Genomic DNA, 14,244 nt, shown 5'->3' with positions numbered 1-14,244 from the left:
TATATATATATATATATATATATATATATATATATATATATATATATATATATATATATTAGATGGTACTTTCTTTCATCATAGTTTTTGTAAAGTTGAAATATAGTTATCTAGATACTACTACAGCCGATAAAATCAAACAAAAGATTATTCCCGTTAATTTTGTGAATGCCCGGGAATGATCTCTTCCAAAGTTCGTTTATTCGATGGATACGAACTTTAGGCTTCAATCGAATTCACATTGAACTCAAATTTGTGAAGAAAATTGAAAATTTGTGTATTCTAAGTGATGACCATCCAAATTACCGAAGAATCACATAAATAAGAGCGCCAAACTCAAACGGGCTTCACAAGATGAGCCAAACATAAAAACTCAGATGTAAAATGTGAAGTTAAAGCAAAAAAGCGCAAAATTGTCCAAAAACATCTTCAAATGATGTTTTTAGGCCTAAAAAATCTTGCAGTCCCTTAGGGTCCAACCCACAGGGTGCTCCTCGTTTCATGCTGCAAATGGACGACTAGTGATGATTTTAAAATGGAATCGTGTAGCAAAAGGTATGTGTTTAATTGCGGCAATACCCTTTGTTAGCCTGGTTATGACCTCCGGAAACAATAGGGCGTGGTCCTTCATGCCAAGAGTGACATCAAATACTTAGCTCACTTATTTAAACACTTTTTGCATGGATTGTAGGAACACTTTACTACATTTTTTACAATCTAGGGTTAGTTGCAAAATTCTCAACTCAATCACAATTCAAGATCAAAGAATATTTAGTTCTCAGGGTGTCGCATCAACGGTTATGCTTTGTACTTTCAAAAACATATAAAAATTATCTGTTTAATTAATTTTTAGTATAGATTTAACTTTTTCGCAAAAAAAAAACCAAAATGAGCCAACCCCATATGTTCGGAAACTCAATAAAATGATCCAGCCACGTGAGTTTAGGCACTCGGTCAAAAGAAGTCAGTCTCGTGACTTGCCACAAAGACATCTCAATGTCTTGTTATATGCCCGCCATTCATTATCAATATTTCATCTATCTATCAATTAGGTTAGACAATATTCAATCACAATTCAATAATGAAAAATACTCAATTCTTAGGATGCCGCATCAATACTTATATATATATATATATATATATATATATATGTGTGTGTGTGTGTGTGTGTGTGTGTGTGTATGTATGTATGTATGTATGATTATTATGATGGATATTGACACTACTGATTAGGTTTTATAAAAAAAATAAGGGTTAAATGCATGAAATAGCAACCTACTTTCACAAAATTTCTTATTATAGTATTCTACTTTTGTTTTTCTTTATTACAGCAATGTACTTTCAAATTATTTTTTATTAAGGCATTGTACTTTAAAAAATCTACCCATAATAGCAATGGGTAACCTGTTACTTTTTAAACCGGTTAACCCTTTGACTTTTTTGCTTTTGTGGCTTTAATGAGGTGATGTGGATGACACATCATTTTGATGACTTAACTAAAATTAAAATAAAAACATATTTCAAATTATTATTAGTGATTTTCATTTTTCATTGCTATTATCTAAAAAAAACATTTTTTTTTACTTTTTCTTATTAAGTTGCATTTAAATTAAATATTCTTAGAGTAAAATATTTATTAAATAAATATGCAACATTATTTTCGAGATATATTTTATTTGTAAAAAATACAATTTTTTCTATTTTATGTTGTTCAAATAAATACATATCTTTTAAAGTTCTCTTTAAAATATTAACGAAATAAATTGTTATCTACAATTTTTTAATATTGTTATATTAATAAATACTTCAAAAAAATCTAATTAATTTAATATATTTATACGTCAAGTAAAAAGTTTTTAAACAAATATAATATATTCGTCAAGTAAAGATAATATTTTTTGTTAAAAAAGAACAATTCTTATTTTCTTTTTTTCAAAAAACACATATTTTTTTAAAAATATTAGCGAGATAAGTTGTGTTCTACTAGTTTTATTGATATTGGTATATTAATCAATAATTTAGAATTTTTTTAATTCATTTAATACATTTATCATGTAAAATATCTAAATATTAAAATTAAAAATACAGTGTTTAATAAGAACTAGTAGATGCTATAATAAAATAATTTTGAAAGTACAATGATGTAGTAAGAAAGTCACATCACTATAGTACATGTGGACAGCCTACATGGACAATGAGGTGGCATGGAAACCTAGTATAATGGGTAAATTTAAATCAAAAGGTTACCCAATGCTATAATGGGTAAATTTTTCAAAGTACAATGTCCTAATAAAAAATAATTTGAAAGTACATTGCTGTAATAAGAAAAACTGAAAGTACAATGCTATAATAAAGAAATTTATGAAAGTAGATTGTTATTTTATGCATTTTGCCCAAAAAATAACAATTACTCCAAAAATTGAAAGATAAAATGGCTTATATAGCCAAATGAACCTTTTAATTTTCAAAGGGATCTCATCCTTCTCTTATATATCAATCTTCCTCTATCAATATATCAATTTCTAATCAATGTGGATACCCAAAATCTAACAACAATGCAAGAATTTTAAAATATTTAGTTTTAATGATGCTACCTCCTTATTTTCTAGTTTTCTTTTGTATTGGTATATTGATTTTTTATATAGGTAGCTTTTTTGCAAATAGAGCTTTCGCCAAAATGAACCAACCCATGATTTTAAAGGGTTAGCCAACATGAGCCAATGATATGAGTTTAAAGGAATAACCAAGAGAATCCAACCTCATCAGTTAAAAAACGACACTTCAACCCCCTCTCATATACTTATCATCAATTGTCAATCTTTCATCTCTCAAAAGATGAAGATGGTGTGTGAGTTTATTTGTTCTATTTACCGTATAAAATTTTATAGATACACAAACTCAACATCAATGTAAGAAATATATAATACTCAATTTTAAGGGAGTCACATAATTTCTTGTGGATATTACTTTTATATTTATAAAGATAACTTTTTTGCAAATAAAGGGTTGGCCAAAATGAACCAATCCCATGAGTTTGGAAGGTTAGCCAACATGAGCCAATTATATGAGTTTATAAGATTAGGCAAGAGAATCCAACCCATGAGTTAAAAGAAAGACACCCCAACCTCATCTCATATACCTACCAACAATTGTCAATTTTTCATTTCTCCATCAATGTGGTATACACAAAACTCAACTATCAGGATACTTAATCTAAACATAATGCAAGGATTTTAAAATATTTGGTTTTAATGATGCTACTTCATTATTTTCTAGTTTTCTTTTGTATTGATATATTGAATTTTTATATAGGTAACTTTTTTGCAAATAAAGGGTTCGTCAAAATGAACCAACCCATGACTTTAGAGGTTAGCCAACATGAACCAATGATATGCGTTTAAAGGATTAGCCAAGAGAATCCAACTCCATGAGTTAAAAAAAAAAAGACACCCCTCTCATGTATTTATCATCAATTGACAATCTTGTAGATACATAAACTCATTCTCAATGCAATAAATATATAATACTCAAGTCTTAGATGTCACATCATTTCTTTTGGATGTCACTTTTATATATATAAAGATTTTTTATAAAGATAACTTTTTTGCAAATAAGGGGTTGGCCAAAATAAACCAACACCATGAGTTTGGATGGTTAGCTAACATGAGCCAACATGAGCCAACAATATGAGTTCATAGGATTAACCATGAGAATCCAACTCATGAGTTAAAATAAAGACACCCCAACCTCATCTCATATAACTACCATCAATTGTTAATCTTTCATTTCACTATCAATGTAAGATACACAAAACTCAACATCAATGCAATAAATATAGAATACTCAATTCTTAGAATGTCACATTATTTCTTGTGAATCTTACTTTTATATATATATATCTAACTTTTATATATATATATATATATATAAATAGATTATTAATAAATAATTACAATAAATTTGGGTGGCATCTTGCCAAACAAATTGTCACGTTTTCTTTAAAGCGACATGTTTGAAATTATTGCTGTATGTTGAATAAATTGCATGTAAATGACAAGACAATAGATATAAATGTCATTGTCATTTTGGATTTTTTTGAACAAGATAAGATTCTATTATCATATAATCATATTTTTTTTTTATTAACCTGAATATTCAACCTGTTATACGAGTCAACTAATCATATATTTGTTTTAAATATATCATGTATATCATCGTTTAAATTTTAATTTAATTATATGATACAGATTATTAGTAGCAGTTAAAGACATCACATATTTGTCATCAAATTGTTTTTTTCTTCGTCTTTTCAAATCAGAAAATTGACCAAATCTAGGCCCCCCTCTATCATATTATCTCTTATAACCGGGTTTGGTCACAGACACAAATCCAAAAAAAAAAATTATAACACAATTTGACTATAAGAAATAATTTTTTTAATATTAGTTGGTTCTTTTTATAGAAAAGACTCATTTTTTAGTCCAGTCTACATATATTTTTAAAAACACAAGACGTATTTTAATAAACACCAAAATTTAAGTTTAAAAACAATACAAAGACAAAGCCTTTTTTACAAAGACAAGAACATTTACCATCCCAACCATTAAAGTCTTATATTAATATTTTAGTTTCAAAAAGTATACAGTGGCACCAACAAAACAATATGGTGATACCTTCAGAACTGTATTTTCTCATATGACATTACTATGAAGCAGTGGCATGTGCCACCGTTTCTATCCATGTGGGTTCGCCTTTGCCTGGTTATGGTAGATACGACCCTAACTAGTTATGTCGTCCCAATTCCGCTCCTAGACCCTCCCAAAAAAACAAGTAATTGGTTGACTAACTGGTCCAACCAACCCCTTAACTGGAAAATGACTTAACTGGACAAGGGTTTGACAATTTCTACAATTTTGTTTTTTCAATTGAGCCATTGAAATACATTGGAATTTTTGTGTTATTAAAAGTTGTTCTTTATGCCGTCTCGTCTTCTTTTTACTATCTTTTACAATTCGTGTTCGAATCAAGGTATTGTCTTGGTGACTTTATTTTTTGTTTTTTTTTAATTTTCTTCTTTCTTTTAATATTATCTTTTTGTAATTCTCTTTATCTTGCCTTTTTAAATTTGTCTTTATTCCCACTTTTACTTTTCAACATCAATGTCATCTTCGGCATCGTTGATAATGTCGTTTTCGACATTTAGAAACTTCATTACAAGTACCACCCTTTTTGTGAAATTAAAAGAATTTTATGATTATTTAATTACGAAGAATTTGAGTGAAACTGGATTCGAAGAAGAGTCCAACATCGTCTTTTAGAGATAAATCTGAGCTGAAACATATCTGAAGAAGAAGAAAACAGCGTCCCACGTGGGTTGGGCCATGAGTTTCAAAAGCTCATCTTGGCTATTTTCGACTGTGGGTGACTTTCCATGCGACTTAAGTCATTTGGTAAGTCGTATGGGACCCTATGGTGCGATTAAACTTGATTTCGTGCCAGAGTTGGCCACACTTTTACACACTAGCCAACTTCTGGCTACTTTCAGTGGTTTTTGGGCATTTCTTGGAGGATTTTCTGAACAACTGTAGATAAGGAAACAAATTGAGAGTGAAGATTTGATGATTCATCATCAGTATTCGAGGGTATTCAACTGCAATAAGAGGGTTTACATCTATTTTGAATTTGAGCTAGTAACCATATCTAAACCTATGAACTTTTCTACTTTATGTTATTTGTTATCAACCTAAACATGAACTAATTTTAGATGTTGGAGTTTGATCGAATATTGGTCTAAGTATACGCGTAATAAATGTGATTTTTATCAGTTTTAATGATTAATGAAGCATGTGAATTTGATTTTACTGCTTTAGTGAGTATGGTCACCTAACCTTGTAATTGATTTATTTGTTGTGATTATATTTGAGAAAAGTGAATTGTGAATAGAATTGTGATTTGTATGCCTAAGACGAGATATTGGATAAAGATTATGTAACAACCCAAAAAAATCACATAACATATAACACAGAGTTCATTCACATATCATGTCATATTGGGGATACAGATTGGTCCCTTTCTATGAAACTATAAGGATGATTGAAAGGTACCACAAATTTTTTCTAATAAGATTCTCATACACAAAGAGATCCATATAGCATGAAGATCAAAAGCAGACTTCAAATACTCCCCGATAGGCTTTACATATAAACATCAAAATTGACGATCCCATATTTTTCCCTTTCCTTTACCTTCTAACCAAGGTTGTCCTGAAATGCATATTTTTTAAAAACAAAATGAGAGTTAGATTATACGGTCTAGTGAGAAAATTCCTCGTCAATGCAATAGTCCAGTAAAACCAATTAAAATAAAACCTTCAAATCAGTTAGTCATAAAAGTAGGCTCTTGGGCACTACATCCCTCCCAAAGAGCTAGCCACAACAGTCTTTTTTCTAAAACAAATGCACACTACAATAAGACGACAATCAGGATTCACAATGGTCCACCACACGAAACATATTCGTGGGTTAAAGTTATATCACCCTTGTACGGACCACCACAATCTCACATGTATTGTTAAGTCCCTTTAACCTAAGAATCAATTATCAAACCACATGCGTTAATTTCCAAAACATGTATTTAAAAACCGTATACAGTTAATGGTAATAATCCAAACATACCAATAAGGTATAACATTGAAATAGTATCATTTGATAACATATGCATTTTAACTCAAAAGGTTATAAGAAAACTCATCTTGATCACGATGAATGAAGATATAAACTTTAACCGAAACGAGAAATCACAACCGAGTGCTTGAATATGAATAACGGAAGCACAAATCACAATATAGAAAGATAGTCTCACCACTATCTCTAATCAACCCTTAAGGCACGTAATCAATACCCCAAAAGACCATTTATGACAGAAGACAAAAACGGGAAAACCACACCACAATGACTTATGAGACTTGCCAGGCGACCATAGTCGCGGCTATTGTCACGCAAGTTACTGGACAACACAGGTTCAACTTGTACGTCTTTGATCAAACCAAGTTTCCATCCAACCTTGAACATCACTTCTAATTTACCAAAACACCAAAATAAATTAATTTTGATGAACATGATCTTAAGGAAAAATCAAAAAATCCCAACACAAGGGGGTTCTGTGACCTAGCCTACGACCAAAGTCGCAGGACTCATAGAGTCTTCTTGCCTTGTTCTCGGCTGAAAAACTTGCACAAACATCAACGTGGTTTTTACCCAGAAACCTCGCCAAACTTACCTAAATTTGAATACAAAACTCCCAATACATCATTCAGAATCAACAAAACAGTTAACTCACAAGGTAACATTGAAAATCTTCATATAAAAACCAAAATAATTGATCTTAACTTAATCATGGAAGAAATCAATATTTGTCAAGATAATCGAATTACAATAAACAAATCTTAACTATTCAATAGGTGAACCAAAAATCAAACCTCAAAAATCAATTTAAACCAAATACCAACAATTAAACTCATTTAACCAACACATAAAACCGAGGGCTAAGCTCATAACTATAACAACTAAGGTAACATTAAAACGAAAGAGTCAAAGAAAAATATGATCTTACCTTTGAAGATCAAAAGATGAAACTCTTCACACCAAAATTCTTCACTTCTTGCACCCCTTACCCTTAAGCTGCGATTTTTCTCCCTAAAAGAGCACACACATATACTCACTTGTAGAAAAATGAAGTTCAGGAATGAACACTTACTGGTTACCTGATAGGGGCCCAAAACATCTAAGTGAACAAGTTCACCAAGACATTTGGATTTATGATCACTTAAAGGAAATTTTTCTGTAGTTTGTTTCGCCATATGACAGATTTCACAATGACTTACATTGTTACTTTCAAGTTTAAGTTGGTCCTTTAAAACAAATAAAACTTGGTCAGAAGAATGACTAAGACGACTATGCCACAGTTGGGTAGACAAACAACTTGTAATAACAACAGAAGCAGAAACATGAAAAAGACTCGCCCTTAAATTGATCAAAAAAATATAGACCACCTTCTTAACTACTAGTCCCCACTACATTCTTTTGATCAGAATCCTGAACATAGCATCAAGACTCATCAAACCGAACGAATAGTTTATTGTCTCTAGCAAGTTTGTGAATAGACAAAAGATTGACATTAAATTATGGAACCACCAAGACATCAAATAAAGTAACATTGTTTGACAATTTTAAATTCCCAATTTTATTTATTTTTGCCTCAGTTCCATTTGGGTGATTTACTTTTAAATTTAAATCAGATATGTCAACAACATTGTCCAAGTTTAAAAAACTAGATGTCATATGTTGATTAGCTCCAGAATCTATAATCCAACCAGTCTTATGAAAGTTAGACAAACCTGCCATGTTAGCAGAAACTGCCTCATACGAGTTCTTTTGATCTAATAAGGCAAGAAACTTAGTAACTTGTTCCCAGAGAAGGAATGGATGAATTAGAAATATTTTCATTCCTATGAGAGTCTGTTACACAAGCATTACTAAACAAGTATTTAAAACCTTGATTTGGGGGTCTTGGTAGTATGTTTTGAAAATCTTTTGGGAAATCAATGAGTTTAAAACATCTTTCAACTATATGATCAGACATACCACAGTGTTTGCAAAGTAAATTTGATGGTCTACCAAATCTTTTCTTATTATCATTAACTTTGTTAAAAAAAGCAGAATTTTGCCTTTTATTTCCAGAGGACACTCCAGAGCCTCCAAGATGAGACTCTTCCCTAGATATAAGAGAAAAAACAGTTTTAACAGAAGGAAGAGGGTCTCTTGAAAGAATGTTACTCCTAATAGGTTGATATACATTATCAAGACCCATTAAGAACTGCATAAGTTTTATTCATTGACCATGGTTAAAGAAAACATGAGAGGCATTACAAGTGCAAGTGGGAAGAGTAATAAGAGCATCAAATTATTGTTTTCATAAAGAATTGAGCTTATGATAGTATTCGGACACAAAGGAACCATTTTTGCTTAAACAATTAAATTTTTGGTACAAAACAAAACCTTCTCCTAAGGTCATTTTTCTTGTAGTTGTTTTTAGTCATTTTTTCAATTAAATTCTCATTTTAGTTAGAGTTTACATTAAAAAAAAGTAAAAAGATCTTTTTGCATAAAAATTCAAAATTTTGCTTAAAGAATCCTTACGCATATGTGCAAGGATTTTTTTTTCTTTTTCCCAGAATTTAGTTTTTATGCAAATGCGTAAAACATACACATAAAGACTAGGGTGTAAATGATGCGAGTTGATCTCGAGTATCAATATATATTCGACTCGAACTTGATAGTCATTTCTCAAGCTCGAACTCGACTAGAAAACTCACGAGTAGTTAAAAACTAAACTTGACTCGAATTAGATTACTATTTTTTAAACTCAAAATCGTTCGAAGCTCAAACCAAGCTCGAACTCCTACTCGAATCAAGCTTGAGTAACACAGATATTTAAGTCATGAAAAAATTGATTTTAGATTCCAATCTTTTTTCATGACTTAAGTGACAACTCGAACTGGTCTAAGGAAAAATCTCAAAGGACCAAGCCTCATTGACAATTTAAGTCAAAAAAATCTCCCAATGACTTTGCCGAACATGAAAGTGACAATTTGAACTAGTTAAGACAGAATGGACCTATTCAAGTTCAATTAAAATTGATTAAGAAAAATCTACTTTGAACCAATTAAAGGGTCGTCCAAACATTTACCGAATAATCGCTTACCGTCAAGAGTCACCACTCTCACTTACCTATTGAAGTAATATTCCCAACCACACTTATCCTCGTGCTATTTAGAACACAATACACTTATCCTCTCTAGTGTCAGTGACACCCAACAAAATATGACCCACTGCCAATAGATTTTGGGGTTTTCTAACCCCACCCCCTTCCCCCCTACTTTTCTATACCCCCACCTACATGATACAATAAAATAATTAAAATTTATTTATTTTATTTTTCAATTTTAACCCTTTAATATTTTTAACTTTAACCCTTCAATTTTTTAAATATTTTTCTATTATATCCTCTAGGTTTTTTTATCTACACTATAATTGCATATATTAATTAACTATATATTATTAATATTAATTAAGTATCAAGAATACATATTTTTTTAATAATTATATAAATTAATTAACTTTATATTATTACTAATTAATAAAGTATTAAAAATACGTATTTTTAAATTTTATATTTGTATATGATTTTTTTTCAATATTTATACTTTATATYTTTATAAAAATTTATTATATTTATTTACTTTTTTATTTTTATTTTATACCCTTGTGATATTTATATAATTACAGTTCCATAATTAAATAAAACGATGTTCAATATTAGGTTGATTTTGAAGTTATTGACGAGACGATTACGATGAAGCAACTTATTAAAATAAAAACATATTTTTAACGGATTTTAGTTAATATACAATTATGTATATTAATCTGATAAGGGTATACAACGAAAAATGAAAAAAGTAATGTATATAGAACAAATTAAATAAATAACTGTAAGAGTATAAAATGTAAGTATTAAAAATAATTTATGTAGTTATGGTATTCAATAATATGATTAACCAAAAATATTCAATACTGAGCTCGTTTGAAGGTATTTACAAGAAGATTATAATTGTGTAACTTGTTAAAATAAAAACGTATTTTGTTAACATATATTATTTAATATACATTTATGTATGTTAATGTGATAAGAATGTAAAATGAAAATGAAAAATAAAAAAGTTAGGGATATATTAAAAAAAAATAACTACAAGAGTATATAGTGCGAGTATTAAAAATATTTTTTCCGTACTATATATGATAGATAATAATAGAACTAAATCCAAAAATATTTAATATTGTGTTCATTTCAAAGGTATTGAAAATACGATTATAATAATATAATTAAATCAAATAATATTCATTATTGGGTTTATTTCGAAGAGATTGACGAGACGATTATAATGGTGTAATTTGTTAAAATAAAAAGTATATTAAAAATGAGTATGTAAGATGAACAAGATGAATAAAGGGTATGAAAATGCTTCCTGAGAGGTTAATTTCGTTGTTAGATTTAATTTTAGTTAATATAAAATTATGTTTTTCAATATGATAATGATGTAAAACAAAAATTGAAAAAATAAATTATGTACTATATAAATTAAATAAATAACTATAAAAGTGTAAAGCGTAAATATTAAAAATATTTTTTCATAATATATATAATATATAATAATATAATTAAGTTAAAAACTATTTAATATTTGGCTTATTTCGAAGGTAATAACGAGACGATTATAATGATGTATTTTGTTAAAATAAAAATATATTTTTTTAAACATGTTTTAATTAATATACGATTATGTATGTTAATTTAATAAGGGTGTAAAATGAAAAATTAAAAAAAAATGTAAAGTAAATTAATTAATTAATTACAAGTTATAAAATATAAATTTAAAATTAAAAATTTTAAAAATGTGAGGGCGTGAGTGAGGGAAAGATGTGGGGATATCAACCCACTAGATTTTTATTTTTTTTGCTTTGTCGCAATTTCATTATAGGCGCTGGGTTTTCATCGAATAATTAACATCACAAGAAATTAACCTTCGATCTTATCTTATCGATATCATGGAGAAGAAACAGGTGGTGATCATTGGAGCTGGAATCAGCGGTCTTTTAGCATGTAAATACTGTCTCTCTAAAGGCTTCAATCCCATCGTTTTCGAGTCACAATCCGATATTGGTGGAGTATGGGCTAAAACCATAAGAACCACCAGGCTACAGTCGTTCAAGGGTTCGTTCCAGTTTTCCGACTTCCCATGGCCTTCTTCAGTGACCCAAGACTACCCTACACAGCACCAACTCCTAAACTATCTACGGTCTTACGCCACTCGTTTCGACTTGATGAACCACATTCAGTTTAATTCCGTGGTGAAGGGAATCGAGTACGATGGGCCACCGACACCGTCACGAGAAACCTTTCCACAAGGCAAATGGAAAGTCACAGTTGAGAACAGTCAAAGTACAAAGGTATGTCTTCTATTCTTACCATAACACATTAGCACCCAGTTACAGATGGAACGATGATCAATTGGCATGTGAAAACAGGTGCATGATGCAGATTTTGTGATTTTGTGCGTGGGAAGATTCAAAGATTTTCCAAACATACCAGAGTTTGCTCCAGGAGCTGGCCCTGAGGTGTTCAGAGGCAAAATGATTCACTCCATGGAATATGCTGCTATGGATCACCAAGAAGCTGAAGAATTCATTAAAGGGAAGAGCGTTGTTGTTGTGGGGTTTCAAAAACAAGGACTCGATATYGCAATGGAATGTTCATCVGTAAACGGTTAGTTGCAGCTAGTCGAATCCGATGATCGATCATGATTCCATTCCATTATATAAAAAATATATATACATCTAGTTTTCTTCAGCTTAATTCATTTCTGGTGATATCAGGAAAGGAGAATCCATGTACCATTTTATATAGAAACGACCGATGGAAGCTACCTGATTTCAGTCCATGGGGAATTCCCCTCTCGTATTTGTACTTCAATCGCTTCTCCGAGCTTCTGGTTCATAAGCCCGGTGAAGGTTTCCTACTTGGTCTATTGGCAACCATTCTATCACCTCTGGTGACTACCTCTTAATTACTTCATTTCTGCCTACATTGTACTTGTAAAATTTCGAACAAATTAATGACTACGTTTTGGTAACAGAGATGGGGTATTTCAAAGCTTGTCGAAACCCACGTCAAAAAGAAGAGTCCTCTCGCCAAATTCGACATGGTACCAAAGTGTAGCTTCTCAAAAGATCTACGTTCGGGTTTAGTTTCAATAATGCCTGAGGACTTCTTCAACCGAGTTGAAACGGGAAGCATTTTGTTAAAGAGATCTCCCGGTTTCAGCTTTTACCAAGATGGCATCCTGATCGATGGAGAGAATAAACCAACACTGGCGGATATCGTCATATTAGCTACCGGATTCAAAGGGATTCAGAAGCTTCAAAGCATCTTCATGTCACAAGATTTGCGTGACTTCATCGCGCCTTCACCGGATTCTCGAGTTCCTCTCTACAGGTGGGGCCAGAATCATTAGTCATCGCAGATACCCAGTATTCTCTACTAGTATTTTGACTAACATTTGGTTTTGAAATGCATATATCAGAGAATGCATTCCACCAAGAATACCACAAGTAGCAATAATTGGATTCTCAGAAAGTATATCAAACCTGTTCACATCAGAAATGAGGTGCAGATGGGTGGTAGAGCTTCTGGATGGGACATTCAAACTGCCAAGCATCAAAGAGATGGAGAAAGATATCTCAAATTGGGATGAATACATGAAGCAATCTGCTGGTGAATATCACCAGAGGTCTGTATTGGCTGCTATCGATATATGGTACAACGATCAACTTTGCAAAGACATGGGTTGGAACCATCGACGGAAGAATGGGATGTGGGCTGAATTATTTGAACCTTATGGTCCCATGGATTATATATCATAATTAATCCCTACCCATAAGTTCATCGTCATTAATAACAAGTTTTCATATGATTTGTGTTCATTTTTGGTCAAAAATGGAATAAAACAACAATATAATACCAGGCTTATTTAATATCAAAAATGGGATGGCCGAGAGGGTCTCATCTTTTATGTGTATATTTAATATATTTAATAATAAAACGGTGGAGGACGTGTTGAGTTGGGGATGTGTCTCTAACGAGAATGATGTACTACAAAACTGAGAGCCTATCAAAGACGAACTAAACCGTTGGAAATGGTGAATTCTGTCAGTGATCCATCAGTGATAGTGCATGGGGCGAACAGTGGTGGATAATGCTATCATCGACGGAATTCACTGATGGTTACTAACACTAGCGGATTAGCGGCGATTACTATCATCGATGGATTAGCGACGACTAATCACTGACAAATTAGAGATGGCTAATCATCGACAGATTAGCGGCATGAAACACTTACCTTTACCAACAGATTTCCGTTGGTAATCCCTCAACGGTTTTTTAGTAATTTTAAGAAACTACTGCATTTCCTAAATATTTTATAGAAAACATGCCAATATTTCAAAATAACAAATCAAAACAGTCCAACAATTTAAAAATAACAAATTCATACAATTCAAATGTACGGTTAGTAATAATCTAACTATGGGAAGGGTATCCTTATTGCTGCATAAAAGTAGTAAACTAAGC

At 31.0% G+C, this 14,244-nt stretch overlaps 1 protein-coding gene across 1 annotated transcript; it reads left to right on the top strand.

The window, feature by feature from the left end:
• The first annotated feature begins 11,608 nt into the window (after positions 1–11,608).
• On the top strand, positions 11,609–13,689 carry LOC112522891 (probable flavin-containing monooxygenase 1). The gene is made up of 5 exons (XM_025132218.1): positions 11,609–12,065; positions 12,144–12,381; positions 12,492–12,667; positions 12,752–13,110; positions 13,199–13,689. Exons 1-5 carry the CDS (start codon positions 11,664–11,666, stop codon positions 13,536–13,538), a joined length of 1,515 nt encoding a protein of 504 aa, XP_024987986.1. The 5' UTR covers positions 11,609–11,663; the 3' UTR covers positions 13,539–13,689.
• The last annotated feature ends 555 nt before the right edge of the window (positions 13,690–14,244 follow it).

This window comes from Cynara cardunculus (genome assembly GCF_001531365.2).
Source record: "Cynara cardunculus var. scolymus isolate 2C chromosome LG 12, CcrdV1, whole genome shotgun sequence".
Classification (NCBI taxonomy): domain Eukaryota; kingdom Viridiplantae; phylum Streptophyta; class Magnoliopsida; order Asterales; family Asteraceae; genus Cynara; species Cynara cardunculus.
This window is presented reverse-complemented; position numbering and strand designations above follow the sequence as displayed.